Source organism: Geospiza fortis, unplaced genomic scaffold, assembly GCF_000277835.1.
Source record: "Geospiza fortis unplaced genomic scaffold, GeoFor_1.0 scaffold14, whole genome shotgun sequence".
In the NCBI taxonomy this organism is placed as follows: domain Eukaryota; kingdom Metazoa; phylum Chordata; class Aves; order Passeriformes; family Thraupidae; genus Geospiza; species Geospiza fortis.
This window is the reverse complement of record NW_005054512.1, coordinates 45,246-63,236: the sequence shown is the minus strand read 5'-3', so window position 1 is coordinate 63,236 and position 17,991 is coordinate 45,246. Positions and strand designations below refer to the sequence as shown.

General features: G+C 48.4%; 2 protein-coding genes across 2 annotated transcripts in view; one reads left to right on the top strand and one right to left on the bottom strand.

Annotated features, from left to right (window-relative positions):
- The window catches only part of LOC102038191 (acidic mammalian chitinase-like), a 4,927-nt gene extending 4,156 nt beyond the window's left edge, over positions 1-771 (bottom strand). The window contains 2 exon segments of the mRNA XM_014310316.2: positions 31-60; positions 747-771. Of these exon segments, the coding sequence (XP_014165791.2) occupies positions 31-60; positions 747-771 (55 nt within the window).
- Positions 772-4,603: 3,832 nt separating this feature from the next.
- On the top strand, positions 4,604-7,450 carry LOC102038020 (acidic mammalian chitinase). The gene is made up of 9 exons (XM_031063544.1): positions 4,604-4,753; positions 4,998-5,054; positions 5,159-5,324; positions 5,437-5,555; positions 5,688-5,811; positions 5,919-6,104; positions 6,392-6,511; positions 6,593-6,734; positions 7,156-7,450. The coding sequence occupies exons 1-9, from the start codon at positions 4,677-4,679 to the stop codon at positions 7,410-7,412; spliced, it is 1,248 nt and encodes a 415-aa protein (XP_030919404.1). The 5' UTR covers positions 4,604-4,676; the 3' UTR covers positions 7,413-7,450.
- The last annotated feature ends 10,541 nt before the right edge of the window (positions 7,451-17,991 follow it).

Sequence of the window (17,991 nt, the reverse complement as noted above, 5' to 3'; positions counted from 1 at the left end):
CGGGAGCTGCGCCGGCCGAGCGGCACCTACCGAGCTGGGCGTTCAGCAGCAGGGCCAGACCTGGCAGGAACAAGGAAACAACGCACGGTCACTGCCGGGCCTTGGCAATGCAAACCTCTGCAGCAAGGCGCTGCTCCCAAGCTCAGGCACAACAGTTTTAGCGAAACATTTCTCCATGCACTTCATTTCTCCAAGCGCTTCATTTCTCCAAGGGTTTCACTTCTCCAATGATTTCAGGTAAAAGCACCAAAAAGAACCCAAACAGATGCCAAAGGAATCATTTGGTTATAGGTTTAAATCTAAAAGCACATTTCAATTGCAGCCTGCAATGAACTCTGTCCATGCTCAGGCAGAAGAGTTTCACTAACATTTCTCCATGCACTTCATTTCTCCAAGCGCTTCATTTCTCCAAGGGTTTCATTTCTCCAATGATTTCAGGTAAAAGCACCAAAAAGAACCCAAACAGATGCCAAAGGAATCATTTGGCTTTCAGGTTGAAGTCTGAAAGCACATTTCCATTGCAGCCTGCAATGAACTCTGTCCATGCTCAAAGCAGAGCAGATCCCCAGCCCCAGCAGCGCTAAAGAAGAGAAATTTCCCTCCCCAAAGGAAATTGAGAAATCTTTGACAGGAAAGAGAGAGCAGCGTTTTTATCCCTCCACCCCCCGTGCAGGCAGCAGAGCAGCAGTGCCAGAGCCCCCAGCCCTGCTCAGGAGGGCACAGAGCTCCAGCCCAGCAGCACTCACCGGTGAGCAGAGTGAGCTTGGCCATCCTGGACCAGACTGATGTGCTCGGGCTCTCTCCCTCTTTTATACCCTGCTCCTCTCTGCTGCCAACGTGGGACCGACAGGGATGGACAAACATTACGAAACTTGGCAGGGAGCAGTGTCACCAAACCTGACACCAGCACAAGGGGCCTGGGCTCTCCAGCTGCAGGGGTCACTGCCGTGGGGCTGTGCCACGTCCTGGTACTGCAAGGGCAGATAAAGAACGGGATTAGATTGTGGGATTGTTCAAATGTTCTTCCAAGCACAGCTCTGTGTCCCCGCAGGGACCGATGGCTGCAGGGCTGACCTTGTGCTGTCCTTGAGCCCTTCCCAGGGGCTGGCACTGCCAAAGCCCAGCTCTGGCCTTTGCCAGCCTTGGCTGTCCTGGGTGGCAGCGGCCCCAGGCAGGGCTGCGCGGGGCTCTGGCTCCAGCCCCGGCACTGCTGGGGGCTCTGGGCTCACTCACTGTGGGACAGAGGGACCTTGGGGCTCTGAGCTCGCCTGGGCTCTCCTCAGGGAAGCAGACACAAGGAGTCCCATCACGACAGAAAAACCACAGCGCTTTTTACTGAGTCATTCTCCACCTGAGAAAAGAAAAGTTCTTCTGTAAGAAGCGTTGTTTTTGTCATTTCCCTAATCCCCTGACACCCATGGTCACAAGAACAAGTGGGAGGACAGCGCAGCAGAAGCTGATTCTGATTCACTTTGTTTGCATCAACCCTTGTGCCACACCTCTGTTTTGGTAATTCCCGTGTTGGTGTTCCCAGCAACCATGGAGTGGGCAGGATGAGAGTTTTACCGGGAAGAGTTTTGCAGCAGGAAAAACCCAGAGTGGTGAAGTCTCTCTGCAACCCAGCGCTGGAATGGATGGAAGGTCCCTGTCTGCTCTTTTTAACGGGAATTCTTTCAGCAAGGACCAATTCTTGTGCCCTTTGTTACCTCCCAGCACTCCCAGGGAACCCACAGCAAAACACCTTCGTTAGAACAGGAGAAGGGCACGGAAAGTCCTGAAGGAAAAGTCCCGAAGGAAAACTCCAGGATTTGTTACCCCCACATGAAAACAAATCAGTGTTCTTGAGCCTGCCCCAAATGCTCTCATTTCCAGCCCCAAATGCCTTCCCTGGATAACAGAGCTGAACATGCTCCAGAGGTCACTGAGCGCAGGATTTTCCAGATCTATCCCGGTTGTTGAATTTGTACCCTGGGACTTTATCAACCAAGAAAAACATTGGAAAAATACTCCTTGAGGATGTTGTCCTGTTATTAGCTGTATCCCACCCCGTGCCTGCACCAAATCCCAAAGGCTCAGGCTGGCACGTTTGAGTGTGCAGGTCAGCCAGCACCTGATACCAGGCTGTTTTCCAGGATTCCAGTCATCCAAGGCTGGGTGACCTCCTGGAAAGGCACCTTCATGTCACCCCACAGGGAATTAAACCTCCCAGTGCAGGGACACAGCCGTGTCCCCACTCCTGAGTGGGGAAAAGGGAAGAAATCCCCAGTCTCCTCACACAGGGGGAGAGCTTGGAGTCTCCATTGGGTCAGAAGATGGAAATAAAATATGGAAAAAATATTTTGAGGCATTTAGCTGATGGAGTTTCACTTAGGGAAAAATGGCAATGATCAGCAATACAGGGGTGTCTCAATTTGGGAAAGAGCTGAGCAGGAAAAGGAGGGGACAGATGTGAGAGGAAAATTAACTGGGGTCACGTTCCAGGGTGTCCCTTGTGGAGTTTAACCTCCAAGAAATAAAAAAATTCCTCTGCTTCCCTGAGCAGAGCCCAGGCGAGCTCAGAGCCCCAAGGTCCCTCTGTCCCACAGCGAGTGAGCCCAGAGCCCCCAGCAGTGCCGGGGCTGGAGCCAGAGCCCCGCGCAGCCCTGCCTGGGGCCGCTGCCACCCAGGACAGTCAAGGCTGGCAAAGGCCAGAGCTGGGCTTTGGCAGTGCCAGCCCCTGGGAAGGGCTCAAGGACAGCACAAGGTCAGCCCTGCAGCCATCGGTCCCTGCGGGGACACAGAGCTGTGCTTGGAAGAACATTTGAACAATCCCACAATCTAATCCCGTTCTTTATCTGCCCTTGCAGTACCAGGACGTGGCACAGCCCCACGGCAGTGACCCCTGCAGCTGGAGAGCCCAGGCCCCTTGTGCTGGTGTCAGGTTTGGTGACACTGCTCCCTGCCAAGTTTCGTAATGTTTGTCCATCCCTGTCGGTCCCACGTTGGCAGCAGAGAGGAGCAGGGTATAAAAGAGGGAGAGAGCCCGAGCACATCAGTCTGGTCCAGGATGGCCAAGCTCACTCTGCTCACCGGTGAGTGCTGCTGGGCTGGAGCTCTGTGCCCTCCTGAGCAGGGCTGGGGGCTCTGGCACTGCTGCTCTGCTGCCTGAGCACAATAAATAAAGGCATGCACAAATTCAATCATGTTTTTAATTTTCTATAGTATCAAAAAAAGAAGAAAAAAAAAAAGGAAAGCTAAGAAAAGCCAAAAAGAAAAATCTGCCATTCTTTTGGAATGACTTTGCAAGGCTCCAGTTTCCTTATAGAATGTTTTTTTTCCAGCTATCAGGAGGGAACCCAGGGCACAGAGAAATCCAGTAGATGTGAGTTGCCCTGCTCAGCATGGCCCTGGAGTTGAGCCCCTCTGTGCCCTCCTAGGCTGGCATTAGACAGAGACCAAACCCCTGGGGCTGAGCTGTGCTGCTCTGGGCAGGGAGGACAGAGGCACCAGGGCTGCTGCAAAGCTCTCAGGTTGCTGCAAACACCTGTGTGGCTGTGCTGCCTCCTCCTCTCAGGGAGGTTTCACCATTCTCCCCTTCCCAGGAATTGGATGGAGGAGCTGTCAGCCTCACAGCCAGGTGGGCACTGGGCTTCCCTCACCTCCTGCCTCCCCTTCCCAGGGAGCAGCCAGTCCCGTTCCCACCCCTGCCGTGGTGAAGACAAACACACCCAGGGCAGCAGGACCAGGGCAGTGACCTGTCCCTGTGTGCTGGGCATGGTGAGGCCACTCCTCAGCTCCTCAGGTCAGTTTTGGAAGGTCTGGAGCACAAGCCTGATGAGGGGATGTCTTGGTTTGGAAAGCCAGGTGTCTGCTGAGGAAGGCAGGAGCCTCCCCTGAAATGGAGAATGTAAACCCTCCCCACCCCTCCGAATTGCTGTAAATTTTAAATTAAGGGACTTTCAGACAAAAAATATGGGAGCAGCAATAACAGTTCTTTATTAGGGAAGAAAATAAAAGGATAAAATAACAATGAAGTAAATGAAAACAACACTGCCAGAGTCAGAACCCAACCTGACACCCCGTGGGTCAGGGTGCTGGCAGCAGTCCCATTGGAATTGTGGCTCAGCCCTCCTGCAGTGTCAGGGGTGGTTCTGCTGGAGCAGGGATCCTGGAGAAAGCTGCAGTCTCTTCCTCTGAAGATCCAGTGGAAGGGGCAGCTGCTGTTCCTCTGGGAAATCCAGTGCAGAAGCTGTGCTGGTGTTCCAGAATCTCCAGATTATATCTGGGTAGCAATGCTTGGGTCCTTCTGGGCTCACATCTCCCAATGGGATGCTGTAGCTCTTATCAGCCATGCAGTGACATCCAATAGCTGTTATCAGCAGGTGTCCCCTCCCCAGGGAGGAGATAAGGCAAACTGCCCACGTGACAGGAGCCAGCTGCCATGCAGATGGCAATAGAACAGATCTTGCCCTGCAGTGTGGAGCAGGAGCTGTGCCCACAGTGGGGATGCCGTGCCCAGGGCTGGGCCGTGCTGGGCTCTGCAGCCCCTCCATGGCCGCTGTGTCCCCGCAGGCACTGCCTATGTGCTGACCTGCTACTTCACCAACTGGGCCCAGTACAGGCCTGGCCTGGGCAAGTTCACCCCTGAAAATGTCGACCCCTGTCTGTGCAACCACCTGATCTACGCCTTCGCCGGCATGAACAACAACGAGATCACCACCTACGAGTGGAACGACGAGACCCTCTACAAGTCCTTCAATGGCCTCAAGAACCAGTGAGTGCTGGGAGCCTCAGCAGGGCTCTGCTCCCTCCTGTGCCCTTCTCTGCTCCCTCCTTGTCCTTCTCTGCCCTTCTCTGCTCCCTCCCTGTCCTTCTTGGTGACAAAGATGCTGAGTGAAGCGGGACAGAGAAACGGCCAAGGCAGGACATGGGGTCAGCTCCTTCCTCTGAGCATGGGGACAGTGGTTGGGGGTGCTGTGGGCATGCAATAATTCAGGTTCCTGCCTCTTCTCCTGCAGGAACAAAGATCTGAAGACCCTGCTGGCCATTGGAGGATGGAATTTCGGCACACAGAAGTGAGTTCAAACCATGTCCAGCCCTAAATGGCAATGTGGGGAGATAATCAGAGGAGGAAGGGGCTCCATGGAAACCTCACCTCTCTCCTGCTCTGCTTGCCCAGGTTCTCCACCATGGTCTCCACTCCTGAGAACCGCCAGACCTTCATCAAGTCCGTCATCAAATTCCTGCGCCAGTATCAGTTTGATGGGCTGGACCTGGACTGGGAATACCCCGGCTCCAGGGGCAGCCCTGCCCAGGACAAGTCTCTCTTCACCGTCCTGGTTAAGGTGGGCTTGGCTCCAGGCTCTGCTGCCCACAGCTCTGGCCTCTGAGCCCTGGGGGCTGCAAAGCCTCAGCCCTGAAAGCCCCCAGGTGATTCCTGTGCCTTGGATCCCTCAGGAAATGGTGGCAGCCTTCGAGCAGGAAGCCAAACAGACCAACAAGCACCAGCTCATGGCTGCTGTGGCTGGAGGACTCTCCACCATCCAGTCTGGCTATGAGATCGCTGAGCTGGGCAAGTGAGTGACCACCCTGGGGTCCCTGGTGGGATTTGAGGGATTTCCTGGCAGTGCTGAAGTGAAAGAGCCCCTGAGGGTGGGGTGATGGCAGCTCCAGGCCCTCAGGTGAGGACAGAGCCCCGCTCCCTGCAGGTACCTGGATTACATCCACGTCATGACCTACGACTTCCACGGCTCCTGGGAGAGGAACACCGGCGAGAACAGCCCCCTGTTCGCCGGCCCTGCTGACAACGGCGACTACAAATACTTCAACGTTGTGAGTGCTTCTCTGGGACACTCGCAGCTCTCAGATCCTCGGTGGGATTTCAAGGAATTCATCCTTCAAATCCTAGCAAAGGCTCGAGCGGGAATGGTTTCTTGCAGGAATACGCCATGAATTATTGGAAGAGCAATGGTGCCCCAGCTGAGAAGCTCCTTGTGGGATTCCCAACCTATGGAAAGAGCTTCACCCTGCAGAACCCATCTGACACCTCTGTTGGAGCTCCAGCATCTGGCCCTGGCCCTGCTGGGCCCTACACCAGGGAGGCTGGAACTCTGGCTTACTACGAGGTAGGGATGTTCCATCACGTTCCTCGCTCAAATAATTTGGAGGAATTGATCAGGAAGCTCCCACGGAGTTTTCATTTGGAGGAAGCGATCAGGAAGCTCCCATGGAGTTCTCTGCATGGCTCAGGCACAGAGCTCTCCGTGGAATCACCAGGAAGGAGTTGGCCCTCAGGGAGCAGGGAGGCAGCACAAAACCAGAGGAGAAAGCCAAGGCAAGGGCAGAGCCTGGGCTTTTCCCTTCTTGTGGATAACATTACTGCTTCCTTCTATTCCTGCTTCCTTCTCCTTAGATCTGCTCTCTCCTGAGCTCTGGAGCCACCCAGGCTTGGGATGAGCCCCAGGATGTCCCCTACGCCTACAAGGGCAGCGAATGGGTCGGCTATGACAACATCAAGAGCTTTGGCCTCAAGGTCTGGGGGCTGTGCTGGGATGGGGCTGGATTCTCCTGTGGGGTCAGATCCTGGGGCTCACCGGGAATTTCCTCCCCACAGGTGGACTGGCTGAAGAAGAACAACTTTGGAGGGGCCATGGTGTGGGCCTTGGACATGGATGACTTCACTGGGGATTTCTGCAAGGAAGGCAAATACCCGCTGATCTCCAGCCTGAAGAAGGGCCTGGGGCTGCAGAGCGGCGGTGAGTGGCTCCAGGACAGCAGGAGCAGCTCCTTGATGGAGGCTCCCAAAATTCCTGCAGGGATGTGGGAGGGATGAAACACTTTGAACCTTTTCCCACCCGAATTCCAGATTGTCTTCCCCATCTGAGCCGCTGCCTCCCCTCACTGAGGCTCACAGCAGCAGCAGGATCTCCTTGATGGAGACTCCCAAAATTCCTATGAAGGATGGGGAGGAATCAAACACTTCCAACCCTTTCCTGCCTAAATTCCAGACTGTGTCCCCCCCTTCTCCCATTTGAGTCTCCCACCACCACCAGCAGCAGGAGCAGCTCCTTGTGGAGCAGCTCCTTCATGGAGACCCCCAACCTTCCAGTGGAGGTGCAGGAGGGATGGAACACCAGGAATGTTAACCCCATTCCCGGTTGAATTCTTGCATTCCAGACTGCGTTCCCCCCTCTGAGCCCCTTCCTCCCATCACTGAGGCTCCCACCACCACCAGCGGCGGCTCGGGCGGCTCCGGTGGCTCTGGCGGTTCCGGTGGCTCTGGATTCTGTGCCGGGAAAGCCAACGGGATCTACGCAGACCCCAACAACAAGAAGAACTTCTACAACTGCCTGAACGGCCAGACCTTCGTGCAGAGCTGCATGGAGGGGCTGGTCTTCGACCCCGCCTGCTCCTGCTGCAACTGGCCCCAGTGATTCCCAACCCTTTTCCAGCCAGTCCATCCCTCGGATTTAATTGCGTGCAATAATGATGATTATATAAAGCTTTCTCAAAGCAATCCTCTCTGTCGTAGCTTTATTTTTTGGGTGTTTTCATGCTGTTTGCTCTCAGGGAATCCTGGAGAGCGTGGCTGTTAAAATTCCCGACAGCAGGTGTCAATGTTGCCTGCTCTTCTTCCCGGGCGTGGAGGGATTTTCCAGGAGTTTTTCAGAGATTTTCCGGCAACATTTGGAGAAGAAAAGTGGTTGCAGGCCAGAAATCTGAGTTGTTGTTCCTCTTTGATCAGCCACAAATCGAGATATGAGGTGGAGAGGAATTTTTTTGCTCCATTTTATAGAAACGGAGCACTTTGATAGGTAAAAAAAAAAAACAAAAACAAACCAACCAAAAACCAGGATAAAAGCAGTTTGTTTCTCCAGGGCTTTAGAGCCTGTGGGAGACATGGAATCATGGAATTCCAGAGTGGGCTGGGTTAGAAGAGACCTCAAAGTTCATCCCATTTCAGCACAGGCCATTCTTCCTGTTTGGGACAGCCAGGAAAGATCCTCTCTCTCCGAGTCCCACCAGCTATAAATAAAAATAAAAATAAAAATAAAAATAAAAATAAAATAAATATAAATACAAATACAAATACAAATACAAATACAAATACAAATATTAATATTAACATTAACATTAATATTAATATTAATAAATATTTGTATTATCAAATTGAATTTATTTATGCTTTAAAACTGAATGAATGTGAATGTCAGATAACAAACAGCTCCTAGTGATGTTGCCGCAAAACACATTTCAGACTGGAGCTGTGCTTTAATATGAATGCTCACAATCTGCTAAGATGCGTATAAGAAGTAGAATCACTCACAAGGCCTGCTTGGAATGATCATCGAAGGACAATCTTCATCACGTAGGACTTGAGCAATAGACTAAAAAGGGATAGAAATAGAAATATACATAGAAATATACATAGAAATATACCTAGAAATAGAAATATACATAGAAATATACATAGAAATAGACCTAGAAATAGAAATATACATAGAAATATTAGTATAAATATAAATATGTTTATAAATATTTTATAAATAAAAATGTAAATGGCTCTCTTTTCAAGCTGTTTCCCCCAATCCCAGCTCCACCTTCCCCTGGAATTCCACTTCCCTCCTCTCCACAGCCCATGGAAGCAGCGCTGATTTCCAGGTCCCAGCCCTCCCCTCCCGGGGGAGGTTCCTGCCTCCCTCCTTCCCAGAAATACCGGCTCTGACTCACCCCATTACGAAATCCTGCAGCCAACCCCCGGCTCCTCCAGGCTCCTTTGTCCCCCTCTTGTCCCCGGGGATGTTTGAGCAGCACCCAGAAGAGTTTTCCCCTGAGGATTCCATGCCCTGCTGCCCTCTCCCATTGTCCATCCCTCCCATCTTCCCCCACTCCTCATTTTCCCTGCTCTGTAAACAAACCCTGAGCCTCTCTCGGGTGTGTTGTGAAACAGCTCCAGCTCAATTTCTGCCCGTCCTGTTCCCCAAATAACCCTGGCTCTGCTGGGCTGTGGGAACCCAGCACATTCCTGGATGACTCAAGATCCTGGCAAGGGGCTCAGAGACCTTGGCACGGAGTCAAAATCACCTGTGCCTTTGACTTTAACCCATGGAAACAATTCCCAACGTTGTGTGAGGAGTTACAAGCCACAAGGGTTTGAGTAGAGTGATAGTGAGTTTGTCACTGGGGTTTTTAGAATGGGTTCAGGAGGTAAGATGGAGGAATTTGGGCATGTCCCCTTCTCCTTCTCCTTCTCCTTCTCCTTCTCCTTCTCCTTCTCCTTCTCCTTCTCCTTCTCCTTCTCCTTCTCCTTCTCCTTCTCCTTCTCCTTCTCCTTCTCCTTCTCCTTCTCCTTCTCCTTCTCCTTCTCCTTCTCCTTCTCCTTCTCCTTCTCCTTCTCCTTCTCCTTCTCCTTCTCCTCCTCCTCCTTCTCCTCCTTCTCCTCTTCCTTCTTCTTCTTCTCCTCCTTCTTCTCCTCCATCTTCTGCTGTGATGGTGGCATTTCTGGGTTGGTTTAGAGCAGAGACAGACTGTCTAACATAGGTGACAGGCATTGGAAAATTATTGTAAATGAAGCACAGGTAGTTTTTAGTATAAAAAGCCAACACCACCCCAAGGGTGGTCACTGTGCCACAACCCGACCTGCTGGACAGATCTCAGCAGGTCAGAGAAAGAATTGTGATAGATAAGGGAAAATAAACAACCTTGAAAAGCAGAGCTGAGGAATCTCGACTTCTTCAGTCGTGGGGCTGGGAAAAAAGAGACTTTTTAATACCTTTTAATACCTTTTTAATGCCTTGGGCGTCATTTCAAGCACAGAAATCCCAAGAGGCTGGCACCTCCCTGGCATTCCCTGGAGCCTTCCCAGAGGTGCTGAGCTCCTGGGAACGGGCTGCAGGTCCTTCCACCCATCCCCAAGTCAATCCTGATGTTATTTCCTGCCTCTCCAGGCCTCCAGACAGATTCCCTTATCCCTTCCCTGCATTTAAAAATCTCCATGCGCAGCAGAGGTGGGAAAAGGAGCTCCAGAAATGCTGGATTGATGTGAATGAGCAGGCACGTGGGTGTTGTTTTGGCTCAGGAAATATCTCATGGATCATTGGAGCTTTGTTTTACTGGATTTTCCTTTATTTCTTTTTTTTTTAATGGGCCTTATGTTGCATGAAATTTTATCATTATTATTTTTTATATATAGCCCTGATCTCTTAAAAATTGGATTTATTAAAGCATGTAATCTCCCAAAATCCATTTAGGATTGGTAAAGCATCTCCCAGCCTGAACTAATATCAGCTGTTATTTAGGGGAATAACATATAATAATAATAATATTTAGGGGAATAATCCTGTTCCCAGCCAGGATTCCCCATGGAACAGGAGCTGCTCCCACCCTGCCAATTCCCAGCATCTGCCCTGGGACAAACTGGGAGAGCCGGGGGTGAATCCATCCCCCAGCACAGGGGGTGGGGACAATATCCTGAATTTCCTCCTGGTTTTATTTTTTTTTTTGAGGTTTGGACCTCACCAGGACCTTGGAAGCACCTCCTGTGTCCCTGTATTTAATAATTTGGCTAATTATGAGTGTATTCATCAGAATGTACTTTATTTCTTATTTCTTGTTGGGAGATAGAATTTGTTTCTTGTTGTGAGATAGAGATAGAATTTATTTCTTGTTGGGAGATAGAATTAGGTGGAATTTCTAATTAGAGTTAGAAAGGTAAAAGCAGGCTTAAAACTTTAAAAAGGGTATCAAGAAAAATGTATTAACAGTAACTAAGAGAAAGAGTAATAAGAATTAGAACTAAAAGAAAGAGTAATAAGAATTAGAAAAAAGAGCAATAAGAACTAGCACAAAATAAGATTTAGAACAAAAATTTATTAACACTATCCAAATGAAAGAGGAATAAGAATTAGAACTAAAAGAAAGAGTAAAAAAAATTAGAACAAAGAGTAATAAGAATTCGAACAAAAATTTATTAACAGTAACTAAAAGAAAGAGTAATAAGAATTAGAACAAAGAGTAAAAAGAATTAGAACAAATTAAGAGTTAGAACAAAAATTTATTAACACTAACTAAAGGAAAGAGTAATAAGAATTAGAACAAACACTTCTCTTTCCCCTACAACCTTTTCTTCCTTACTGACAAAACCTAAAATTTTTATACTTCTTTTATATATTTTTATACTATACTTTTATACTTCTAGAATATATATATAATATATATATATTTCTAGAAGACAGATATTTTATACTTCTACTTATATACATTTTATACTTCCAGAATAGTTTTTTTTTTGGTTCATTTAGGGAGAGAAATCCCCTTGAACCCCTCCTAGGATGCTCTGCCCCATCCCAGCCCATCTAATTCCAGTTTAAACCTTTCTGCTGAGGCAACATCTGCCTGTCCCCCCTAATCCCTGCTCCAGAGCTGGAGCCATCTGGGCAGGGAAGCTGGAAAAGCTTCCCATGAAATATTTACCACAGACAACCCAGCTGATCCCATGTTTCCAGCAAAAAAAACCATCAAAAAATCAAATAAAAGGGTTTTAAAATGGGTGTGGATCATCACACCCCCCACCCCAGCACAGGGGAACTCCTCTCATTCACAAACATAAATTCCTGCTCGTTAAAATAAAGGATTATTTAGTGACTACAAGGAAATGGCCTGGGAGGAAATGAGGTGCAGTGCAAAGGAGCAAAACAGGCCAAAACTAAGCTCCCAGACGTTGCAAAAGCAGGGGAAAAAATCAAGGAGGAACACACAGCTTGGAGGGGAAGATATGAGGGACGTGACATGGATACTTAAAAAAAAAAAACAAAGGGATTTTTAATAATTTAATGACATTTTGAGCCCAGCTTGAGCAACCAAATAGCCTCTAAATAAAACATTCCCTGCTGGAGCAGGTGCCCTTCAACCTCCCTGGGCTTAAAATAGCTCTGGAGTCAGGCTGAGCCCCCAGTTCAGCTTTCCTGAGCGGGGTTTAAAGTGACCTTCACTTGGGCAGGGACATTATCTCCGTCCCCACGCTGGCTCAGCCACTTGGCCTTGTTTGGAAATAACACGAATTTCCCTTCCAAACCTTGCTGGATGGGGTTTATCTCCCACCGCCCTTTTGTCCCTCTCAAGGTTTTTTGGTTTTTTTTGGGACAGAATTTCCCATTCCCTCAGCAGTGCTTAGGTCAGCAGAGCAGGGGAAAACCTGACATGAAAAATTAAGGGGAATGAATTAAAAACCTGAGTGAAAATTAAGGAATGAAGCCAGAAATTGGGAATATTTCAAGGGGGTGGGTTGGGGGTTATTAGTTTTTTGAGGTTGGGATTGAAGGTATTTGAGATGTCTGGATTTAGGTGTTTATTATTTTTTATTAGTGAAACAGTCCTATGAGATTTGTAGTTTTTATTAGAAAGGTAAAAATGGTTAACTATTTTTTGTTATAAGGTCTTTTAAGACTAAACTATTTAATTAAGAACTGATACTTAGATCATTTTCCCTTCTAACCTAATAATTGATCTTTTGAAGTTTGTTATGTGGACTTTTCCTGCCCTGGACTGGATCTCTCCCATTCCTTCCCCACTTCCAGGCTGGATTCAGCCCCTCTTCCAGACATCCCTGACATTCCTCTCTCCTCTTCTATTTCCCAATCCTTTATTTCTCCAACAGGGAATAGAACAAACCTGGGACACGGAACAGGATCTGTTTTCTGGCTGACAATTCCCTATTTTCTGGCAGGAAAATAGGGACTGGATCTCTGCCACTCCTTCCTCACTTCCAGGCATCCCTGAAGTTCCTCTGTCCTCTCTATTTCCCAATCCTTTATTTCTCCCACCCCCTGGTTCTGTCCATTACTGGGACACAGAACAGAACCCATTTTCCCGCTGACAATTCCCTATTTTCTGCCAGGAAAATAGGAACTGGATCTCTCCCACTCCTTCCCCTCTTCCAGACATCCCTGACGTTCTTCTTCCCTCTTCTATTTCCCAATTCTTTATTTCTCCCGCAGGCAAGAAAACAAAACTGGCGTTTTCCCCCTGACAATTCCCTATTTTCTGCCAGATATTCCCTATTTTTTCCCAGATTCCCTGGACTGGATCTCTCCCACTCCTCCCTCACTTCCAAGCTGGATTCAGCCCCTCTTCCAGACATCCCTGACATTCCTCTCTCCTTTTCTATTTCCCAGTCCTTTATTTCTCCATCCAGAACTGGGACACAGAACAGGACCTGTTTTCCTGTTGACAATTTCCTGTTTTCTGCCAGATTTTCCCTATTTTTTCCCAGATTCCCTGGACTGGATCTCTCCCACTCCTTCCTCACTTCCAGGCATCCCTGAAGTTCCTCTCTCCTCTCTATTTCCCAATCCTTTATTTCTCCCACCCCCTGTTTTCTGTCCATTACTGGCACATGGAACAGGACCCGTTTTCCCCCTGACAATTCCCTATTTTCTGCCAGATATTCCCTATTTTTTCCCAGATTCCCTGATCTGAATCTCTCCCACTCCTTCCCCACTTCCAGGCTGGATTCACCCCCCTCTCCCTGGACATTCCTCTCTCTGGGACCCCTCCAACCCCAGCCCCTCTCCAGCAGCCCCCCGACATTCCCGGGGCTCTCCTGGGCTGGGATTCCATCGGGATCTCCATCTTTGGCAGCCTGGCTGTTCTCCTCAGCCCTCCCTGGCAGGTTTTGCTCCCACGTCATTTGTTTTGGAGCTCCCTGCTGCTCGCGCTGACGTGCGCGGGGCCGCGTCAGGCGAGGGAAGCGCGGCCCTTTTTTGGGAATTTGGGATTTGGGAACAGCTGGGCTCTGTCAGCTCCAGGCATAAACACTCCAGGGTTTATTTCTCCCACCCCTGTGCTCAGCACAATATTTTCCTTTCTCTTTAAGAAGCATTTTGCTGCTGAGGGTGGAATTCTGCGCCAGAATTCTTTTTAAGATTTGATTTTTTTCCCCCCCATTTCAGCCTCTCCAAAGCAGCTGTGTCCCCTTTGGAAAGGGAAAAGATCCTTTTTCCCAAAAAATTTGAGAGTTTTGAGTCCTGAGGGAGAACTGGGGCACTTTTTTGGGGGGGTTCAGGAGGTTTGTGGAGGAGTAAAGGAGAATCGGGGACTTCAAATGCCTGGGAAAGCGGGATTAGAAAATGGAAAGATAAAAAAAAAAGGGGGATAAAAAAGGAAGGTAAAAAATAAAGAGGGGCAAAATATGGGATAAAAATGGAGGTAAAAAATAAAGGGGGATAAAAGAGGGGTTAAAAGGGGGATGCAAAATAAAGGGGGATAAAAATGAAGGGGGATAAAATAAGGGGAAAAAAAGAGGGATAAAAATAAAAGGGCGATAAAAATAAAAGGGATAAAAAAATAAAGGCGGACAAAAATAAATGGGAATTAAAAATAACAATAAATGGGTCTTAAAAGGGGATAAAAAAGAGGGGTAAAAATAAAGGGGGCACAAAAAGGGGGAATAAAAAAGAGTGGGACAAGAAAGGGGCTAAAAAATAAGGGGGGCCAAAAATAAAGGGGGATTAAAAAGAGGTAAAAAAATAAAGGGGGATTAAAAAGGGGGTAAAAAATAAAGGGGGATAAAAAAAGGGTAAAGAAAAAAAAAGGGGGACAAAAAATGGGACATAAAATCAGAGCATGCTGGCAGTCATGCGTTATCCCAAAATGATAAATTTTATACAAATGCACAAATATTTGGCAATGTGAACACTTGACAAGAAGCCTCTAAGCCAGGCTGAAGCCAAATCCCCACCTGACTCTTCCTCAGCTCCTGGGAAAACCCCAAATCCACAGCAAACCCCTTTTCCCTGACCTGGCTACAAATCCCTTCTCTGATGTGGGTGGTGGGGAGATAAGGCAGGTCCTGCTCTTAAAAATGAACAAATCAGCAAAAAATAAAGAAATCAGCAGGGAAAAATCAGATTACAGAGGCAGGAGGAGGAGTTGGCCCCAGCTGAAGGACAGGGACACTGGGAGATGCTGGAAAATCCCTTTATCCCAAAAGTCAAAAATGAGGATCACACCCGGGGCTTTTATCTTCTGCAGAAGAAGGAAAACCCCAAATCCAAGGCAAACCCCCTTTTCCCTGACCTGGCTGCAAATCCCTCCTGTGATGTGGGTGGTGGGGAGATAAGGCAGGTCCTGCTCTTAAAAATGAACAAATCAGCAAAAAATAAAGAAATCAGCAGGGAAAAATCAGATTACAGAGGCCCCAGCTGAAGGACACTGGGAGATGCTGGAAAATCTCTTTATCCCAAACTGGAGAGAGCCAAAAGTGAGGATCACACCCAGGGCTTTCATCTTCTGGAGGAGCTGGAACCTGCTGGGCAGGGCAAGGAGCAGAGTGGGGCCAGCAGGAGCTTCTCAGCCTGGGCCAGATGTGGTCAGAGCCTTTTTTATCCCACGTGTGCTGCCTTTCTTTGCATAGCCCAGGTGTCATTAGGTGTCATTAAGGCAATTATGCCGAATTTTAGCAGCCCACAGAGTAATCGGGGGCAATTTTTAGCATTCCCCAGGGGCATTTTGAGAGCCCAAGGTGGCCCTGCTGATGATTTTCTCAGGTCAGGTGTGGCTCAGGTGACACCTTTGAAGTGGACCTCGTTGCGCTGCTGCTGCTGTTGGGATAAGGCTGGAGGAGAACAACTCCAATTTTCCAATTTTTCCCTTCATTCTTGTTAAAAAAAAAAAAAAAAGGATTTTTTTTCCCTCTTGTTTCAGCTCTGAAGCAAATTAAACCTGAGGAGTGGCTGGGAAAAATCCAGGTTCAGGTGGGACGCACCAGGTCCACAGGGAAAATCAGGGATTTTAATGGCTTATAAAATCAATTTTTAAAAAAAAATTCATGGCTTCTAAAATCCAGAAATTTCCTGTGGTTTTACTCTGGCTGTGCTTGGAAGAGGGGGAGCAAAAGGGACTCAGCTCTGGGGTGAGGAAATTGTGAGCATCACCCCTCTGCTCCACAAGGAAAATCAGGGAATTTCAGCAAATTCAGGAATCCACAGGGAAAATGAAGGAATTTCATGGCTTCTAAAATCCATCAAATCCCTGTGGTTTATCTCTACCCTCTCCCCTACCCCAAAACACCGCCTGCCCAAAGGGAAATTTGGGATTTTTCTTTATTCCCTTCTTCCTCCAGCTCATTCCTGCATTTCAGGCCTTGCTGTGGATCTGCAGGAACAATTCCAGATTTTTCCTCAGCCAAAAACCTCCCCTTAATTAATTAACCCTCATCCCTCACAATGGGGAAAAAAAACCCTCAAAAATTGGGAGATTTGAGGAGCTCAGAGCTGGAATTCCTGAGCAGAGCACTTGGAGCACAGCATGGCCTTGCTGGAATAAAGTGAAAAAAAATCTCATTTATTGCTGACAAATGTGGCCAAAGTCCAAGGAAAACCCTCTAGGGGTTTGGATCTGGCAGGGTGAGGGGGTGGGAGATATTTTTTGTCGGTTTGTTTTCTGCTCACCCCTCAAAACTGGGAGATTTGAGGAGCTCAGAGCTGGAATTCCTGAGCAGAGCACTTGGAGCACAACAGGGCCTAGCCAGAAAAATGGAAAAAGAAAATCTCATTTATGGCTGACAAACGTGGCCAGAGGCCAAGGAAAACCCTCTAGGGGTTTGGATCCGGCAGGGTGAGGGGGTGAGAGATATTTTTAGCTGTTTTTTTTTCTGCTCACCCCTCACAATTGGGAGATTTGAGGAGCTCAGAGCTGGGATTCCTGAGCAGAGCACTTGGAGCGCAGCACGGCCTTGGGGGAATAAAGTGCAAAAAAAATCTCATTTATTGCTGACAAACATGGCCAGAGGCCAAGGAAAACCCTCCAGGGGTTTGGATCCGGCAGGGTGAGGGGGTGGGAGATATTTTTAGCTGGTTTTTTTTCTGCTCCAGAGGCCTTTGGGGCCTGTGAGAGCAGCTCAGGAGATCTCCTGAGGAGGAGGAGGAGGAGGAGGCTGGAATTTGAGACCCTTTTTAAGCTCTGTTTGCCTTTCCAGCCTCTGCAGGCTCCAAGGGCACAGCCATGGGGTTATCTTGGCAAGGGCGGAGGGAGGGGAGAGCCTTGGAGCCATTTATAGGGGATTTTATAGAGGATTTTCCCTGCTCTGCTGGGCCATTCCCATTCCCAATGTCCCTGATCCCAAATAGGAACAACCCCTGAGCAGGGATCAGGGGCCTCAGAACCCTTTATAGGGGATTTTTGTGATTTATTGACCCTTGGGGTTGCCATGGAGCTGCACCACACGTTCCTCTCTCTTCAAAACGGGTAAAAAAATGCAGATTTTGGGCAATGTGCTGCCCTGGCAGCTCCTCCCAGCCTGGCTGAGCTGCTCTTTGGCAGCCCAGTTATCTTAAAAAAAAATACAAAAAATAAAATTCCTGTCTTGTGGTTTCAGCCAAAGAGGTCTGGGGTTTTTTTCTTCGTCGGTTTTATTTTTGTACTTCTCGTTTCTAAGAAAAGACAAAAATCCCTTTTTCGTAGCTGTGTGTCAGCAGGGAAGGGGGAAATCCTTCAATGCAGCCTGCCTTAGAAGGAAAGGTGTGAGACAGACCCGAGGAGGGAGGTTTGGCCTGAAAAATTCAGGAAGAGGGGAGGAATTTTGGTCCCTTACCCCACCAATTCTTTGTCCTGATTGGTGTTTTGGCCTGAAAAAATTCAGGGAGATGGGAGGAATTTTGGTCCCTTATCCCACTAGTGCGGGGCCCTGATGGTTTTTTGGCCTGAAAAACTCAGGGAGATGGGAGACGTTTTGGTCCTGCACATTCCTGCAGTGTGCTGATTGGTTTTTTTGGCCTGAAAAATTCAGGGAAGTGGGAGGAATTTTGGTCCTGCACATTCCCGCTCTGTCCTGATTTTTTGGCTTTAAAAATTCAGGAAGAGGGGAGGAATTTTGGTCCCTTATCCCACCAATTCTTTGTCCTGATTGGTTTTTTGACCTGAAAAAATTCAGGGAGATGGGAAGAATTTTGGCCTCTTATCCCACTAGTGCTTTTTTTGCCTAAAAAATTCAGGGAAATTGGAAAAATTTTGGTC